General features: G+C 44.3%; 9 protein-coding genes across 9 annotated transcripts; 2 read left to right on the top strand and 7 right to left on the bottom strand.

Moving 5' to 3' along the window:
• Positions 1-354: 354 nt before the first annotated feature.
• On the top strand, positions 355-1958 carry L199_000110 (uncharacterized protein; the record flags this gene model as incomplete). The annotated part of the gene is made up of 4 exons (XM_064885883.1): positions 355-741; positions 832-1240; positions 1318-1607; positions 1788-1958. The coding sequence occupies 4 exons, from the start codon at positions 355-357 to the stop codon at positions 1956-1958; spliced, it is 1257 nt and encodes a 418-aa protein (XP_064741955.1).
• Positions 1959-2408: 450 nt separating this feature from the next.
• L199_000111 (uncharacterized protein) lies at positions 2409-3540 on the bottom strand (the record flags this gene model as incomplete). The annotated part of the gene is made up of 5 exons (XM_064885884.1): positions 2409-2486; positions 2626-3076; positions 3192-3250; positions 3314-3340; positions 3397-3540. 5 exons carry the CDS (start codon positions 3538-3540, stop codon positions 2409-2411), a joined length of 759 nt encoding a protein of 252 aa, XP_064741956.1.
• Positions 3541-3847: 307 nt separating this feature from the next.
• L199_000112 (uncharacterized protein) lies at positions 3848-6671 on the bottom strand (the record flags this gene model as incomplete). Its single annotated transcript, XM_064885885.1, has 17 exons — positions 3848-4127; positions 4185-4279; positions 4340-4422; positions 4492-4588; positions 4650-4736; positions 4804-4820; positions 4881-4971; positions 5045-5236; positions 5317-5435; positions 5522-5666; positions 5764-5823; positions 5897-5939; positions 5998-6043; positions 6115-6219; positions 6296-6344; positions 6410-6482; positions 6541-6671. 17 exons carry the CDS (start codon positions 6669-6671, stop codon positions 3848-3850), a joined length of 1713 nt encoding a protein of 570 aa, XP_064741957.1.
• A 334-nt stretch (positions 6672-7005) lies between these two features.
• On the bottom strand, positions 7006-7642 carry L199_000113 (uncharacterized protein; the record flags this gene model as incomplete). The annotated part of the gene is made up of 3 exons (XM_064885886.1): positions 7006-7120; positions 7205-7362; positions 7490-7642. 3 exons carry the CDS (start codon positions 7640-7642, stop codon positions 7006-7008), a joined length of 426 nt encoding a protein of 141 aa, XP_064741958.1.
• Positions 7643-8153: 511 nt separating this feature from the next.
• On the bottom strand, positions 8154-8806 carry L199_000114 (uncharacterized protein; the record flags this gene model as incomplete). The annotated part of the gene is made up of 3 exons (XM_064885887.1): positions 8154-8265; positions 8406-8563; positions 8654-8806. The coding sequence occupies 3 exons, from the start codon at positions 8804-8806 to the stop codon at positions 8154-8156; spliced, it is 423 nt and encodes a 140-aa protein (XP_064741959.1).
• A 643-nt stretch (positions 8807-9449) lies between these two features.
• On the top strand, positions 9450-11042 carry L199_000115 (uncharacterized protein; the record flags this gene model as incomplete). The annotated part of the gene is made up of 6 exons (XM_064885888.1): positions 9450-9756; positions 9862-10001; positions 10076-10214; positions 10287-10457; positions 10590-10677; positions 10778-11042. 6 exons carry the CDS (start codon positions 9450-9452, stop codon positions 11040-11042), a joined length of 1110 nt encoding a protein of 369 aa, XP_064741960.1.
• Positions 11043-11315: 273 nt separating this feature from the next.
• Positions 11316-13502, bottom strand: L199_000116 (uncharacterized protein; the record flags this gene model as incomplete). Its single annotated transcript, XM_064885889.1, has 6 exons — positions 11316-12401; positions 12478-12505; positions 12575-12702; positions 12773-12875; positions 12966-13291; positions 13395-13502. The coding sequence occupies 6 exons, from the start codon at positions 13500-13502 to the stop codon at positions 11316-11318; spliced, it is 1779 nt and encodes a 592-aa protein (XP_064741961.1).
• Positions 13503-14247: 745 nt separating this feature from the next.
• Positions 14248-14457, bottom strand: L199_000117 (uncharacterized protein; the record flags this gene model as incomplete). The annotated part of the gene is made up of 1 exon (XM_064885890.1): positions 14248-14457. The coding sequence occupies one exon, from the start codon at positions 14455-14457 to the stop codon at positions 14248-14250; it is 210 nt and encodes a 69-aa protein (XP_064741962.1).
• A 425-nt stretch (positions 14458-14882) lies between these two features.
• On the bottom strand, positions 14883-16361 carry L199_000118 (uncharacterized protein; the record flags this gene model as incomplete). The annotated part of the gene is made up of 4 exons (XM_064885891.1): positions 14883-15335; positions 15417-15604; positions 15779-15965; positions 16038-16361. The coding sequence occupies 4 exons, from the start codon at positions 16359-16361 to the stop codon at positions 14883-14885; spliced, it is 1152 nt and encodes a 383-aa protein (XP_064741963.1).
• Between the last annotated feature and the right edge of the window lie 825 nt (positions 16362-17186).

Genomic DNA, 17186 nt, shown 5'->3' on the forward strand with positions numbered 1-17186 from the left:
ATAGAAAATCATATGAACCTGTATATGTACTGAGGTGGGAGATGTGCCCCTGTGTGCAGTACTCGAGTCATCGGCGGCGGCGGAAATAAGGGAGCTCTCTGTGTTGCTGCGGCGAACTTCAGCGCCTGCTTGGGGTTGCTGCGCCAATGATACCATCGGATTGTGCCGAAGGGATGACGAGCTTACTCACACCACGCAACCAATAAACAACCACCCATTTTTATCAGATAGCCAAAAAACAGGGGGAGAATCAAATCGCAATGAAAATAACCGCACCACCTCACTTAGATTTCACACTTTACTTTCACTTATCGATCATTCATACTGCAACCTATCCGGTAGAAACCTGCAAAAATGCTAGGCAAACTCACATCCTTCTTGTCTTCCTCTGAACCCCTTCCCTCCTCTCACACCGCACCAAGACGAGCAGATACCTATGTCGCTATATCGAAAGAACTGGAAAAAGAGCATGTACCCGTATCAGAGTCTGATTGCGTTTCATGTTCAAACCCCTGCGCCACTTCAGACGGCGACGGAGCAGGAGCGGGGAGTATAACAGAAGTCATATATGATGGTAAATCTTATGAAGAATATGTATTGGAGAAATACGGTGATCTAGGGGAATTGCCTAAAGGGTTTGATATGGATTGGGAAACTGAGTTGCAAGGTTCATCAAAAGGTGGGAAGGGCAGGGTAGTAGTTATAAGCACGGGTAAGAGCGACTGGGAAAGGGATCATGTGGTAAGTTGACTGATCATTCCTATAAATCTTCGTTCATATTGGAGAGAATAACTGATGTTAGATCTCGTTTGGTCTGGTTGGTTTGGATAGGACGAGAAAGGTTCTCTAGCTCATTACTTGGACAAAGCCATCTCATCTGCCCCCTCAATACCTTCTCCTCCGAGCGATAAATCGACCAAAAGCTCTTTATCGTACATAAACCCTTCTGCCTTTCCAGCACCTTCCCAACCGTTGTCCCATCCCATATCGACTCCACCATCATTATATTCATCATCGTTGATCTCGCAATCTGACGATCCATCCGATCAATCCGTATTGGTATTTCCAGACTGGAAGGTCGTTCATGAGATTGATAATTCCCTCAATGGTGCCAAGGCATTATACAAGAATCAGTTATCGGGTGAATTGGGTAGAGCAGGGAGGAAGGGTGTAGATGAGGATGATGAATTGGCTAGAAGAAGGAGCTGGGTCCTACCATATCGGGCGGTTGTGTTACTTTGTGAGTGATGACAGTCCGTCAATATGACCTATCGCAACTACATTTACCAATCTCATGCTAACTCACGAACTCTACAGGTTCTCACAAACGCCGTGATAAGCGATGTCATATTGCCGCTCCCCTCCTCCGTTCAGCCTTACATACCGTTCTATCGAAATACGATATAGACATTGACGAGGATGGATCTTCCCTTTCACACCTTGATGGACCTCCTTTGGAAGAGATCGAGGGGACAGACCAAGAGCGGGAAGAGGAAGTGGGTAAGAGGATAGAGGGTATCGAAGGTGTTCAAGGAGGTGAGGGAGGTCAAGTGGGGATATTCAACATCAATCATTTGGGTGGACATAGGTATGCTGGGGTGATGATTGTAAGTCTTCGGAAGTGGAAGTGGATCTGCTTTAGTCGTCATAAATCACCATAACCTATCGCTGTCAATACTCCCTACATTATATTCAACTTAACATCCCATACGTTCAAGTTACCTATTAATAATTATTCCTTACGACGTATGATCAGAAACTCAAGCTGACCATATTTACCACCACAGATCTTACTCCCCTCAGGAGCTTACATTTCCTACGGAAGAGTCACGCCACAAGAGATACCTAGAGTAGTAGAAGATACAATTTTACAAGGCAAGATCGTCCCTGGATTACTAAGGAATGCAGTGGGTGTTCAGAGGGAGATTAACGGTGGGAAAGGATTTTTGACTTGGTAGGGTTCCTCAAGGGATATTCTGATAGGATAATATAGATTTTTGGGGTATTGTAAATATTGTGACCTAAAAATTCATTTATATACATCATACAGATGCGATGCATTCTGTATACTAAATGGTCAGCATGAACGATAGTGTTTTGATTATCGATCTGTATGACTCATGTAATGCGATTACAGTATCGTCAATTGGGTTGGATAAGTCTTGATAAGACGATAGCAGAGCTGATCGAGCAATCTAGAGTACAATATGTGGTAAGACCGTGAGTGAGCTACGCTATTGTCCTATACATTTACACGGTTTGGTACAAATTAGGAGATACACGTTTCTAATATACATATTTATTCTATATTTATAAAGCAAGCAAATAATAAATTGATTACCAGGGAAAAGAAGTGTTGAACAATCGTTTATTTCGACATCCCCATCGAATGAGACTTGTTCCCATCCCTATTCATCTTTCTTAGACTGCAAATTCTTATACTCTTCTTCGATGACTCTGATGAAATCCTGAGCAGTATGGCCGTCCTACGTCAAAAGATCGAATCAAAGTCAGCATCGAAGAGTCAAATACAAACAGTCACCAATACCCAAATACCAATAAATTATGAATCATAAATGTCCATAAGTGATCTTCAGGATTGACGATACGAATACGTTTACTCACATCACAACCTCTCCAGATTCCATTATCAACCACACATCTCCTTTTTCCCTCCGACCTGACAGTAGAAGCAATATCAATCGTACAGCTCGTACTTATATTCCTATCATATGTCTCTTGGACGTTCTCAATTAACAGCTTTCTAGCTTGTTTACCCAACTTTTTCAACTCTACTTCCACATCATCCTCATCTTCTTTAGGCTTGATCTTCCTTTCGATACATTTACCTACACCAGACTGGTCCCAATCTACTCCAACAGTCTTGATGCATTTCCTGATCGAATCCTCATATCCAATGGATTTAGGGAAATCCGAAGGATAGTTCTGACATTGTACCACAGCATACGCTTTATCGATTGGTAGATGTTCGTATACACATAATTGTTGAGCGTTACCTATACATTCGATGAGGCCGTGTTTGCATGTTACTCCTAATGGTGCGGTTGTATTGGGTCTAAATGAAGAACAGTCATGTCAAAAATTCATATTCGATGAATACCGTAAAGGTCTGAAGTTATGGTAATGGTGAAGGTGAAAGAGATGGTGAGCAGGGAAAGAACAAAACTGACGTTCCGATATATCCCACTTCCAAATTGATCTTGTCTAATATACCTTCTTTCTGAATCACCTATACCACCCAGCTATCAGTAAATATCTCACTCAGTAAATACCAGCCGAGGTAGATACTTACACCCTGAAATACATTCTCACACAGACGCTATCATATCGCATCATCAGCTATGAGACATCGCTGTTTGCTGACAGTATACTCACAGCATCTGGACATCTAGACATGACATATAACGAGACGTTCACTTTGTCCCTGGGCTGTTCTTGAAGACTAAACGGCTGTTGTTCATGTAGAGGGAAAGAGGCTGCTAGACCAGCTAGGAAGGGGAGTACGAAGGACGAGCGCATCTTGGTCTTCTAGTGTTCTAGGTCTTCTGGTCTGATCGAATCTGCCTGAAATAGTTATGTGCAATGTATTCAACTAGTATCAGCTACCAATTTAACATCAATCCTTTCATCCCCGCTGTGGTTTTGACCGAAAACGTCATAACACCTCATTGGTAATACTACATCACGTGATACCGAAGATCCCTACCATATTTACAATAATACGATACATGATACAAGAGTGCGCAAAGATACTCGTACAGATCAACTCGATGTCCCCACAAATCCGCCTTAAGCCTGGTTCCGGGCAAACAGCTCCCGAGTTTATCTACCTTCCATGTCCCACCAGATTGTCTAAGACTTTCATCATCCCCAAGACCTTCTCCTCCTGCCACTCCCTACCTACCACCTGCACACCAACAGGTAGCCCATGCATCTTATCCGCATCGTATGCTCCTCCCGGTCCAAATACTCTTTTCTCAAGTATCCAGGACCCTTCACTATCTGCTAGATAGTCTGGCGAATGGCAGTCCAGGTTCTTATCGACATGGGTAACCGGTAAAACACCGACTGTCGAATCGCCTACGTTGAATAGGATAGTACCGACTCTATACCTTACAGTAAGTTCATGCTTGACTATCTTCCTAGGCTAAAGAGGTACTTACGATAAAGGCGAAAGAAGCTTAGTCGTTCCATGTTCTAAAGCGGGAACAGCTTGGACAGGACATAACAGCATATCGAACTTTTCATCTTCCCAAACCTAGCATAATCACCTTGGTGAGATCTCCAGCGTGGGTAGAGTCGTCACAACATCACGTACCAGCTTCCGAAATGCATTAGCATAAACATCCCTCCTAGCTGTGAAATGCCAAAACTCCTGTACGCTCTTTGGACGGGATGTAGCTATTTCGGCATGCGTCACGCATGAGCGGATGTGCTGTACCTTTTCAGAGGTTAGAATTTTTCACTTACCGAAGATAGATGCGAACAAGTGATCTTTGAGTAAACTGTTCACAACCCAGCAAAGTAACCCGTGTAGCCATCTTGGGAGTTTGGATCCGAGTGTAACCTAAGTGGAAATTCAGATATATCCTCTTCTACGTTGTCTCCGGTGTAAGTGCGCGACTTACCAATCTCATTGAGCTTTCCATAGGGTCTGAGCCAATGTTGCTCAGTAAGGACTTGTACCCTTCTGCCGACGTTAGACCGGCAAAGATCTACGAAGCATTGTTAGTCTGCCCCGTTGATTGACTAAGACATTGAAGTGCGTATTGATAGACTTACTTTTAATGCTTCGGCGACTACATATTTTCTCGCATAAACTTTGATCTCTTGGGAGATGGACACATTCACGAACTCACTACCAGGAGGCTGGAACTCTACAACCTCATGACCCGCATCCTTCAACTTCTTCACACACTCATCTACGGCTCTTACACAAGCTGGACTGGTCTGTACAGGCCTCATCAGCTTTCACACAGAAAGCCTGACTGGTCTTAGCTAGCTGAAAGTGGGATGAACGCACCTTGATTAGGTGATCCTGTGTCCAATATCCCACTTTCAACCGTCTAGGCAAATCAACTTCTTTCCATGGTAGTGGGATCAGCATTTCACCTCTGAATCCCAGATCTGCGACTTGCGAATGAGCCAAGTCTAGAATACTACGAGAGGCGAATATGAGATCGTCCACTGTCCTGCCCATAGGCCCTACCATTCCCTACATCATGCAAAACCGTCTATAAGCAATCTTGTTTTCTTCCAGACTGATAGGCTGCCTGGAGATGAGGTCATACTCACCTTGATACCTTCAAATCCCTGTACGCTATTCCTCTGACCCAACACTGGCCATCTCCCTCTGACGGGTTTCAAGCCGCATATGCCACTGTAATGAGCAGGGATACGAAGTGATCCGCCGACTAAGTGTTGTGAAGCAGATTCTCAGCTGTATCCTGCGCAAGTTAAGCTGGCGTTGCCAGAAAGGAGAAGCGAGAACCACACTTACTGTCAGATCCCCATCCCATCGGCGATCCTCGTAAAGCTATCAAAGCAGCTTCACCACCTGAACTGCCCCCGCATGTCCTCTCGGAGGAATAAGGGTTAGTGGTCGTGCCGAAAATGGGATTGCGACATTCGAAAGCGAGCAGAGTCTACACCATTGCCGGTGAACGTCAGTGAGGCATGATTCTAGAAGTTTGCATCGTGATATAAAAGGATGGTAGATGGATGAATGGAGATTGGACTCACTTGAGGGACGTTTGTTTTGCAAAATGGTATTCCACCTCCTATCCTGAAGAGTTTGACCAACTAGATGCAATAGGGCATCAGCACCATGCGACCTCTCGGCTGGATGAGGTATGGATGCTTTTAGCGTACTTACAGTAGCTTCCTCTTCTTGCTTCTCAGTCGGTACAAAGCAGTGTCTGGTGATTAGGGCTCAGTCTTGATCTAACGCAGAATGAGTGAAAGGATTTAACCTACGGTGAACATCCAAGTGATGAATCGACCCCTAAAATGTTATACGTATCTACCCCGCAGCTACGAATCAGCACGCGGTATTTGACAGCGGGACGAGGGGGTATGATATGATATAATCACCCTTGAAGCTCGATGGTAACCCCCAGAATACACCTTCCGCTATACCCGTAGCTGCACACTCTTTGTCCATGCTTCTAGCTTTATCTAACGCTTCTCTAAATAAGACTATAAAGGCCGATTAGCATCATGACCTCGTTTTTGACTTATCAGGGTCTTGAGATATCTGATGGAAGGTGCTTACTCTCAGTCAGGCAGTTCGTCTTTCTATGAGCTGCACAAGCTGATCTGATCTATCTTCCTTGGTTAGCCGGGACCGCAATACACGAGGGAGACTGGCGATGATGGCAACACGTACAAAAGCAATCATAACTCTTTCAGCCGTCCATCCATCTTTCTTACTCTTCAAATTCGCTACGATATCTTCTGGACTGAGACATGTATCTAAAGATCAGCGTTTGAGCCCATCAGTGGGACTGTCACGCATACCTTGAATTCAAATACGGTTGATCCTCCGGATGTTCACTGGATAAACCCAGCTCATCCTCCATCTCTTTCACTAATCTCTCCCGCTCATCTTGCTTCTTCCTCGCTGCTACTTGCGTCTTGGATGATACCATTTGACTGGATGGTTGTGTAGCTGGTGACTGAGATCAAATTCGCAGGGGGGAGAAGAAGAAGAAAAGAAGGGATCTATATACGTTGGATGCACCATGATATGTCAGTGAGGGGAGTTGCTCGGTTGTCCGGTCACGTCACAATTGCTTCTCCGACGGAAGGTATGTCTTCACACGTGGTTATCTCCTGGGTACCACTTTGAACATGCAGACGAGGGGAGTATCCAATCGTGAACTATGGATGCATACGGGGATACAGGCTATCACGGCTGCTCCAGCAACTACTAAGAGGGATATAATCATCCGAGGATGCCTCTGTCCGACGACGTGTAACGTTTTAAAGATTGTTCTCGATGAATTCCTTGATCAAAGCTGAATCCAAATATTCCTTGATACCTTTGATCTTTGGATTCTCATCATTGTCATCTTCAAATTCAAATATATTACACCAGCTGATATACGCGCGGTCATCCATATTAGCTCGTGCTAGACCCCGGAGCTACAGCTTGTACAGTGTTAGAATACCATTTACTCACAATCCAACAAATTCCTTCTTATCTTTCGCCCCTACGGCCTGACCTTTCATCTCAGCCACTGCCAAATTACCCACCACGGTCAATCGCTCTAGAGTAAAGTTGATACGATCTTCAAATGTTGAAAAGAGAGGTGTCAATGTTTTACCGTATTCCTCTTTCTAAATTATCCCCAATGGGAATCAGAATTTCGAAACTCGATTAGCCATGACATACGAGGACAGATAACAAACGGATTTCAAATGGTTTCAGGTTAACCGGTTCGGGAATCGACTTGACTGAACTCACTCCGTGAAATAGTCCAGAAAGAGGAGTAGACTTGACCAACGGATTGATCACCATCCATTCTATGTCGTCTCGCATGTAGGTCATCAACGTTGGCCAATCGCCATTGAGCTGAAGTTGGATGAGTCCTTGGACGTATGATTCTTTGACTGGCATGGTGTGTGTGATGTGACTTGGTCGTCAAATGGTCTTTCAAGTCGGAAGTGTATAGATTGATAGAAAGGGAACCGGTAAAAGTGCGGAATACTGTCTTATAGGTTGTCAACTTATCCGGTCGTCCAGTTAGGTATATGCCGACCTAGTATTTATACCTTGCCTACACGGATGTGGATCACAACACAACAAGAAAAGATACCATGACGATGCGTCAGATACCGTCGGTCTCACCGATACGGCTCAACTTACCGGACACAGCGCAGCCCGACTCTCCAGCCAAATCGTGTGAAGAGGTAGGATCCTCTACCCGTAGTACCAATTTCAGGCACAGTTTTTGTGATAACATTAGTAATCACTCCCATCACAGCGAGTGCTGGCTGAATAATCAGATGATACCGTATCCCCTTCTTTTGGTGAACCAGCGTACAGTCACCCTTGTGTGCATACAGTGAATCCATACGCCAACTGCAGAATCCTTCCTATACGATGTTCATGATCCTCATCGATCAATTCAACCTTTGTTCTTCTCATAGAAAGCTTGTAAATGAGCGGAATCAAGGTATTCATGGAACTTCTTGACTTTTGGTTCCTCTTGATCGTCAAACTCGAGAATCATACAGACACTACATCGGAGGTATGGAATGAGTAATTGTCAGCGACATATTCTCTCCACATTACCACTACTTCGCACTGGAGTATTCAGCAGATATATGAAGAAGACCAAAGCATTTCAATTGCAATAGACCAATCTGACTGGACTTACTAATTGACGTATTGCTCCTCCGTCCTCTTACCAGGAGCTTCACTCCTTAATTCTACCACAGCTGTATCCCCATCTACCAAAATCCTGTTGATGCTAATGTCAAGCGGGGAGGCGAACATGCTTCCGAATGGGGATAAAGCTTTTTGATAATCAAGTTTCTACTGGCGGCATACCCACATGAGAGAAAGTCATTAGAGTTACCTTCTCGAGCCGTTCTGTCTGTGTTCTACCAAGAACGAATCACTCACATTGGTATAGCCACCAGAGGCGAAAGAAGATTTGATCTCAGGATTGACAACCATTGATCTCACATCGTCACGGACATATCTGAACATCTCAGCTTGCTCATTATTCTTGGCATGCTCGAATATCTTGTGAACGTATTCGCGAGTGATAGGCATCGTGAATTATCGTTTACTGGTAGTTATGTTTATAGTGTGCGAAGATGACTTCTCTTTGAAAGAGTGAGCCTATTTATACCTTTCTTCTCCCTATCAAGATCTACTTCTCTGAAGCCCACAGACCATATGCAGCGTAGACATACACCGGGCTCGCCGAATAATACGATTCAGTCTGATCTATAGGAGGCAAATTGACGATCCGGGATTCATTTGATTGTCTAAGCAAAGTTCATGACACGGAGATTCCGTTCATTACGGTACGGTATAGGGTACAGTGTACAGTCGAAGCCCGACATACTGACAATAGGGTATTATGGGAATTCGTGCCGAGGACTACACCTGCTTAATTGCATCTCATCATCCTGTAACTCCAACCTGTGTCATGGCCATATGATAGCTAGCTGCCAGAGGTATGGATCATGAGCCACTCGCTGGTTCAGTGTGTGTGTGTGTGTGTGTGTGTACACGTGGGACCCACATGGGTTTGCCGCTTTGACGTCATCCAATCTGTCCTTCACCTCTCCCAATATATTTGCTTGTAATCTTTTTCTCGTGTCTGACATTCAACATTCAACATATCATCGAGCACAGTAAACGACAAACAAACTCGCACATAAGCTAAAAGGTACTATAGAGGTGTACGATGCCATCCGAATTACTCCACCTACCCCCCCTCTACACCCTCGTAGGGCTCTACCGACTCCTCACCGACCCATTCATCCGCCAGCCCGTCCTGGACAAGATCAAACATGCTTCCGTGAGGGGTTTGGTCGTAGGTGGGATATACGCAGCGGGAAGTTGGAAATTGATGGATTGGTTCGTCCGTCATTTCTTGATAGGTCAAGGATGGAATATATTCAAATCCCACAAAGCTCTAGAAAAGGAAAGTGCGAATGGGGTGGTAAATGTCGGTATTGGGAAATTTAGTATACCCATTGATATCGTTTTATGTAAGTTGTACCATACTACTCACATATATTCGACAACCGTCTTCTGGTCTGACTGGACTTGACTGATTGCTTGATTGAACACTATGCGTATCGTGTATGTTGTAGATACCCACTTGTTCATCCTCTTACCTCAAATCAGCTCTATCCTACGTTATTTCATATACAAGAACCTGAAAATAGCAAGATCGAGAGCGTATTCTCTAACTGTATCTTCGAGAGGTAAACCACATGAGTTCTGGTCTCAGGTAAGTTCAGGTATGACAAACAACCAATCATCCTGAATACCAAAGCATATGCTAACTAAGACGTTAACAAAAAGGGGTATATAGAAGAATGGGCTCAGCCGCCTGCTTTACCCGGCTCAGGCCAAGTAGATAAGAATGGTAGAAGGATCAGATCAAATACGCAATATATAGATTGGATATTATGGTGGCCTACTCAACTAGTCTTGCGAAAATGTCAGTAGTGTCATCCCATCGTTCCTTTCTGAGAAGTCTCGGCTGACGAATCATGTTTGTACTCTTATGTAGACTTGTTCTTACCCCTCTCACCGCATTTACCATTACTCGCTCCACTCGTCAAATCCTTCCTTCGATCAATAACCACGGGAGAATACCTCCATCAACCTTATTTCGATACGAAAGGAATGAACAATGACGATATTTGGAGATGGGTAGAAGAGAGGAAATGGGCCTATAGGGGTGAGTAAGCCAATCTTGTGCGATCTCTTCTCTCACACAAGATGGACTACTCGAAGCTATCCAACCATCAGCTTTAGGATGTAAGGCAGTCATACAGAACATGGAGCTGATCCATCTCATCTGGTACGATAGCTTTCGGTTTTGCAGCCTCTTTGATCGAAAGCATACCTATCATAGGGTTATTCTTCTCCATCTCCAATAGAGTAGGTGCAGCGATGTGGTGAGTCTTACGGGATCTGAGGAAATCTTGCCTGTTTGCATTACCTCTCTTGCGACTCTATTAATTGGGTATTGTTACTAATGCGGACCGTGTGATGTAGGGCATTCGATCTCGAAAAGCGACAACACCTCTTTTCAGCAGGTATCATCCAGCCCCTCCAGCCGAGTCAAGTGGGATTTTACGGTATGGGAAGAGTAGACGATCTAGGTGTGGATATCCAAAAGGCAGAAAAGGAAATTGATAGGAAATTCAGTACGAGGAAATCAACTGGGGCAAATGAACAAGACACTGAGCAGGAAGGGGTATTTGAGCTGAAAGGGAAGGGATTGGGTGTAGAGGAGAGTGGGCGAGAAAAAGTTCTGTAAGTTTATGACGAATTGTAAGATATGCAAGTGACTCGTAGGCATCATGTACATAAACATGAATTCATATGAATGATTCTTTCATTAGAGAGATTGATGTTCCCTAAACTCTTTTTGTATATCATTTTCATTACTATAAATATGAGTTTGCTTGGTTACTCAATTTCTTCGGTTATTATCTTCAGCATTACTGCCAAAACACCATAATAGATGTTAAATAATCTCATTCATCTGAACAAAACCCATCCTCCCAGATTTAACCATTTAGTACCTCCCTCAGAATACTTGCCAATGCCCTAACACCCACCCTAACAAAATCGCAATCCCCAAAATCCTATAAGGCTGCCACCCATCTTTATTCTCACTTAACATCAACTTGCTCGAACCGGTCCAACTCCAATCACCCAGAGGGAACTGATCGATGGATTCGATAACTCGATAATGTGGTGGGGTAGCTGTTGATTCGGATTCAGGTTCAGACGAGATGGTTCCTGGTTTTTGTTCTTGTGATGCTGGAGGGGAAAGAGGAGTCTTGTGAAGGGATTGATGATGAGTCGATTTAGGAGATCTTCTCTTGTCCTCTTTGGAATGAAGAGGGGAATGAGCTTGGAGATCAGACCCCGAAGTGGATCGAGAACTGTGTGAGCGTCTCCTCTCATGAACAGGATCTTTCTGAAGTTGATCTTGGGGAGGCGGTGAAGCTCCTCTTCGCTCTTCTAGAGATTCAATCGTCTTCATCCAATTGTCTTTTGGATCCTGGTGATGGTGGAGTTTATCTCTGTTCTGACTTCCGCTCCCAACTTTATCTCTTTGCCTCTCTTGATCTTTCTTCTGAAGTTGCTGTTGCTGTTGCTGTTGCTGTTGCTGTTGCTGCTGGTGTTGTCGTTGTCTACTTGGCGAGAGGTCAATATCGGTTAAATCGAAATGATCAGGTTTCTCAACAAAGACAAAAATCCCTTTATCACTTGATCTTCTCCTTCCTCTTTCTCTTCCTAAAACGTTCTCGTCATCCGAGTGTAACTGTGACAGCAAGGCAGATATCATGATTCCACCTAGACATTCTGCAAGACATATTTTCAACCTTGCTTTATATTCGTTCTCTTCCAATTTAGCCGTTCTCTCCGTCTCTTTCTTGGATGCGACGAGGGAAAATACCATAGAGTACAAAGATGGTTTGATGGAAGGTGTCGGTTTCGAATCAAGTAAGATCTGTAGATCATTCAGGTTGAACGGGTATGTCGGTAATGGACTTTCGTGGTTGATCAATGATGGGATGAGGGGTACGATCGTATGTAAGATGTCTGTCTCGATGGGGTGAGATAGGGGAATATGACTGGGTTTATCTGGTATAGGTGGGATTGACTTGTGGAAATTTAACGGACATTCAACGTCAGCATTGTCGTTTACTTAGGAATAATGTACTGAGAGTTGAGCTTACAGGATAAAGTAAGAATTCGTTCCATGCTCTGATATCATAATTGGAAGATCGTATGAGTACTCGCCCACAATAGCAGTATTAGAAGGATATAGCTTACAGGTCCGATAATGCAATGATTCCATCCCAAACTTCATGCCATTTCCCGTCTCTAATTTTACTCGGATTATGTGCCTCCGCATTTTTTGTCATACGAGATCGACTGCCGTCATCTAAAGGAGTGGTAATCTGGAAAGCGAAAGGCCTGATTCAGTAAACCCTCATACATCTTTGTTGAATGGATGATCATATAACTCACATAACGATTATCTTGAATTATATCCACTCCTGTTAACGGTGTTGATAGGAGTGTAGAGAGGGAATAGGCTGATTTGGGCAACTGTGTGGAAGGTGGTAACCAGCTGATAAACACACCATTTGTCAGCTATTCAGGTATTTCTCTCTCGTACAATAGACTGAAATGGTTCGGTCGACCAAGCCTGATCACCTACTTATGCCCAATAGCCAGCCCTTCATCCCAACTTTGTATCTCCCCCATGATCTTGCTCAATAATCCTTTAGTAGGATCCATCTCGTCCCAGAATAATCTCTCCACGTTGAGAGATTCACATATCGTCCATGCTAGGTTGAGTGATACCCAGATGTCCACGAACGGTGCGATTCCCTTGAGAGTGAGCGAATAATCTGAGTCGGGTCGAAGATGTAAAGTTGATAAGATCGACAATGGGGATATAGGATGTAAAGTTAGGAATAAGGGGAGGAGTGACATGTGAGGGATCTGGGAAGGGTCTAAGGTCACGTAGATTGGGATATTATCCTGTTATCAATCGGTCTTACGTCAGTTTGAAGCTTTGTGAGGATGGACGGGGAGGACATAGTCGCTGGACTGGTGACATAGACGATATAGACTTATCACTCACGACCAACACATAAAAGACTGGGCATAATGTCTTGCCCGGTGTGAGGCATGGTAGGAGGTCGAAATGGATGGGCAACGGTAATGGAGACGAAATCCCGACATTCTCCATGGTGTCAGTGCCTGCGTCCTTGCTACGGACTGATGGAGTTGATATTGGCATCGTAAGGATCGAATCAGCGAATTGAGGGATATGCTATGGGTCTCGGCATGATGAGACGGTGAGAGGATACATGATGACAATGGTAGTGTACATGGTGCATGATGAGATTGAGTATTTAGTGTGTGCTTGACTATACACTCCTACGTCAATTGTCTCACTGCTCACTTGGATTGTCGAGAGCTGAGTTATGAGTGATGAACGAATCGTCGTCATCTTATCTTTCAAGAGAACACACAAGTCACAATCTCAGGCACGGATTCCCAATCGTGTCTCAGTAGACCTTGCGATAACGTTACTCTTGTCGGGATTGGCCTGGGATACTTTTATGCTATGTATACATATATCACCGCAAGGCTGCCTCCAGCAAGGTAAAGACACGATGTGCATGGACAGATTGCAACGAATAATACGTCGCTTCCTCCGCATGAAGCAGCCATTCTCAGACTTCCTCTGCTTCGCCTCGAGGGCTCCTGGCCCCTCCTTTTTCAGACCGATTTGCGTCCAGATAACTTGGACGACTCGAGTGAGGACGTGGTATGTCGGCATTGATGACCGACCGCGGCAAGGGCAGCTCCACCGTACCTATAATAACCATGATTAGACCCACTCTTCTTCTTTACAGGCAGAAGAACATGCAACATAGTATTGAAAGTCTGTACACTTTACCTTGCATCTTCCGGCTTCGCCTCCTTAATCAATGCCCGGATCTTCTTAAGTCATCTTTGCTCAAATCGAAATCTCCAGCCCTCCAATTCTCCTCCACTCTAGTGGCGGACTTGGTGCCGGGTATGGCAATGGCATCTTGAGTAATCACCCAGGCAAGTGCCGATTGACCAGGAGTACAATCTTTCTTATCTGCAAGTTGCTGGAACTCATGTACAATCTTGAGAATCTTACCTAGCATGTCTTCAGAAAAGCGAGGAATGGTTGGTCAAATATCTCCTTCTAGGAATCGATCGGCTGAGGTGTACTTTCCGGTCAAAATTCCTTTACCCAAAGGAGAATACGCAATGATAGTCACACCGAGCTCTCTTGCGCTATCAATCGACCCATTTTGCTCATGATCCGAGTACCATGGCGAGTATTCGATCGGCGGAGCGTCCATTTGTGCGACTGCCCGTACCGGAATACCCAGATAAAGGTTCAGCTCATCACTTATGACTAATTGGGTCACGTATGTTCAAAATAGCACCAGCATTCGAAAATGGAGTCTGAAACTCTCCTGCGCCGAGGCTGGCTTTACACCCTTTCTTATTTAGCAGTCTGTATACAACATCGTCGAGGCAAGGATATTTCACATGCGAAAACTTCCTCTACCGTCTTTAAAGATCAATGACGATGTCTCCTACTCTGCCTAGGCCCATCGGGAGCTTTCTTCCTTATAGGCATCAGATTACCTTTAAATCCTTTCGAATCGTATGGATCTCTCGAATTGCCTTGACCACCATCGTCACCCTCGGCTTGTCTCGAAGGTGTTTGAGCTCGACTGCTCGTTGTTGATTCTGGAGTAGATGGAGTAGATGGTTTTGACGCCGAATCTTTCGTCTTCTCAATTTGTTCAGAGGAATCGTTTTTACCATTTTTACCATTGTCTGATCTTTTTCGCTTTCCCTCTGAATCGGGTTCCGTCTCATCACGAGATCTTCGGTTTCTATCTGGTCGATCACTATCCCTGTCTTTACCTCGATCTCCATCTTGTCTATCCCCTCTCGGTCGGTCCCCTCGAGATGGTTGGTCAGACCGGGTGGATCGTCCATTTCTCCCACCAAGCTTTTCAGTCAACTATCCGTCAACCAACCAGCCAATCAACCGAATCATCAAGCTCGTTAGCTTACGTTGTGATCGATGGAGTAAATGACTTACGAATCTACCTTTTCCATCCACACCCAACCACAAACAAGTCAATAACAAAGTTTTGAAACAAGCTACCAAAGTGAATAGATCAGGATGGATGAGAATGAAACCTCCAAATTCGATGATCGTTCCAACCAAAAAGATTGGCCAATATTGTTGTAGGTGATTAAAATGGGAAGGACTTCTATGCGGATCGACTGTACACCGTGAAAACGAGATGAATAGATAAGTCAGCAGTGACTCGAAAAGAAGGCGAAAGATATCTCTGAGCCTTGCACAAATGCTCGTGAGAAGCAATTTTGCTATTTGGGTGATGATAACGTGAAGGTGAGGGTGAGAATTTTACAATGCTCCCATGGTACAGCACTCACATTTATGTTGTAAGGGAATGACCAGATCAAAAACCTTCCCAAGGATCAACGTGATTTCAACTTGACTTATTCTCAATACCGTCCAAGAAATAACGAAAAGTATCGATAAGAATGTGAATTCCCATATACCCGACATATCACTCAGAGTGATCAATAAATTACCTAACCATCCTCCAGAAGTATACAACTGGATAAAGAGATCAAATTCAACATCATCAGCCTCTTTCGCATTCTCCAGGAGGATTATTAAGAGACTCACAATATAATATCTGAAATGTGAACATCTCCTAGCAATTTCATTTCCCCTCGATCCATCATTCCCAATGGATTTAGATGATCTACCATTATCTCTCCTCGAGGACGATTCCCTTCCTCCACTACGGTGTTTTTCTCTTCTCTTTCCATCTTGATGTCTATTCTCTTTCCCACGCCCACTATCACTCTTGCTTCTTTCGCCAGTAGATCGTTTCTTCTCATCTCTTTCAGATCGATGTCCACTCTCTCGAGAACTCGATGATCGCCTCGAACGATGTCTCCCTGATCGGGACGATGATGAATCACTATCTGAATCTGAAGATGCCATTTTGCTCGGTACAAGGCTTCTGAGGCGATATATAAAGTAATCGCAACCCCGAAAGTACTTACACAGCCGAGTTGACGCATTAAACTCATCATAATCTGACGTTTTGGCATTTTTGGATCGTTGATACCGTAGGGGAACATCCTTTTTTGCGATTTCCTTTATCCGTTCATGGTAATAAGGAGTTTGCCACATAAAGGTAGGTTCCCAATCAATGTAACTAAGTGACGAGCTATGGGCCGACATGATAATACTGTAAGTTCGGTGAGATAACTAGAGCTGCTTGTGAGATACATTGATGATCACATTTTCAATTGTCCCCATTTCAGCATGTATTGACAGAAACGACAAGCTCGTGGCACGCACAGTTAAGCTGTTAGTTTCTCTTATTTGGTGCTCTGTCTTTGGGTCACCCCTCACGAATGCCACGGTATCACTTGTCTAGTTGAGTGATATGTCACGCTCGTAAATCCCACAACACGACTATTGTATGTAGCGAAGAACGTCCAAGTTATTCTTTCCGTTCCTGTCACCCGAAGCTTCTTCAGCAACGGAATAGTGCTCTCCGGAATTGCGGAGAGCGCACTGGCTGCTGCGAGATTTGTCGATCGACTTTACCTTGACTCGGATGTATTCACGGTACGATCACATGCGAGAACATCTGTATTGATTCCAGTTGAGAATTGAACCCCACCCGTACGTATAAATATAAGGGTTATACCGATCAGATGTTCGGTTTGGTTAGGGTATACCCTGGATCATCACCGAATGTCAGATCTACTTTAGCCAACTTGGGATCTATGCGATGAGAAGAGCGATGTGGAATAG

This window comes from Kwoniella botswanensis, chromosome 1, assembly GCF_036426115.1.
Source record: "Kwoniella botswanensis chromosome 1, complete sequence".
In the NCBI taxonomy this organism is placed as follows: Eukaryota; Fungi; Basidiomycota; class Tremellomycetes; order Tremellales; family Cryptococcaceae; genus Kwoniella; species Kwoniella botswanensis.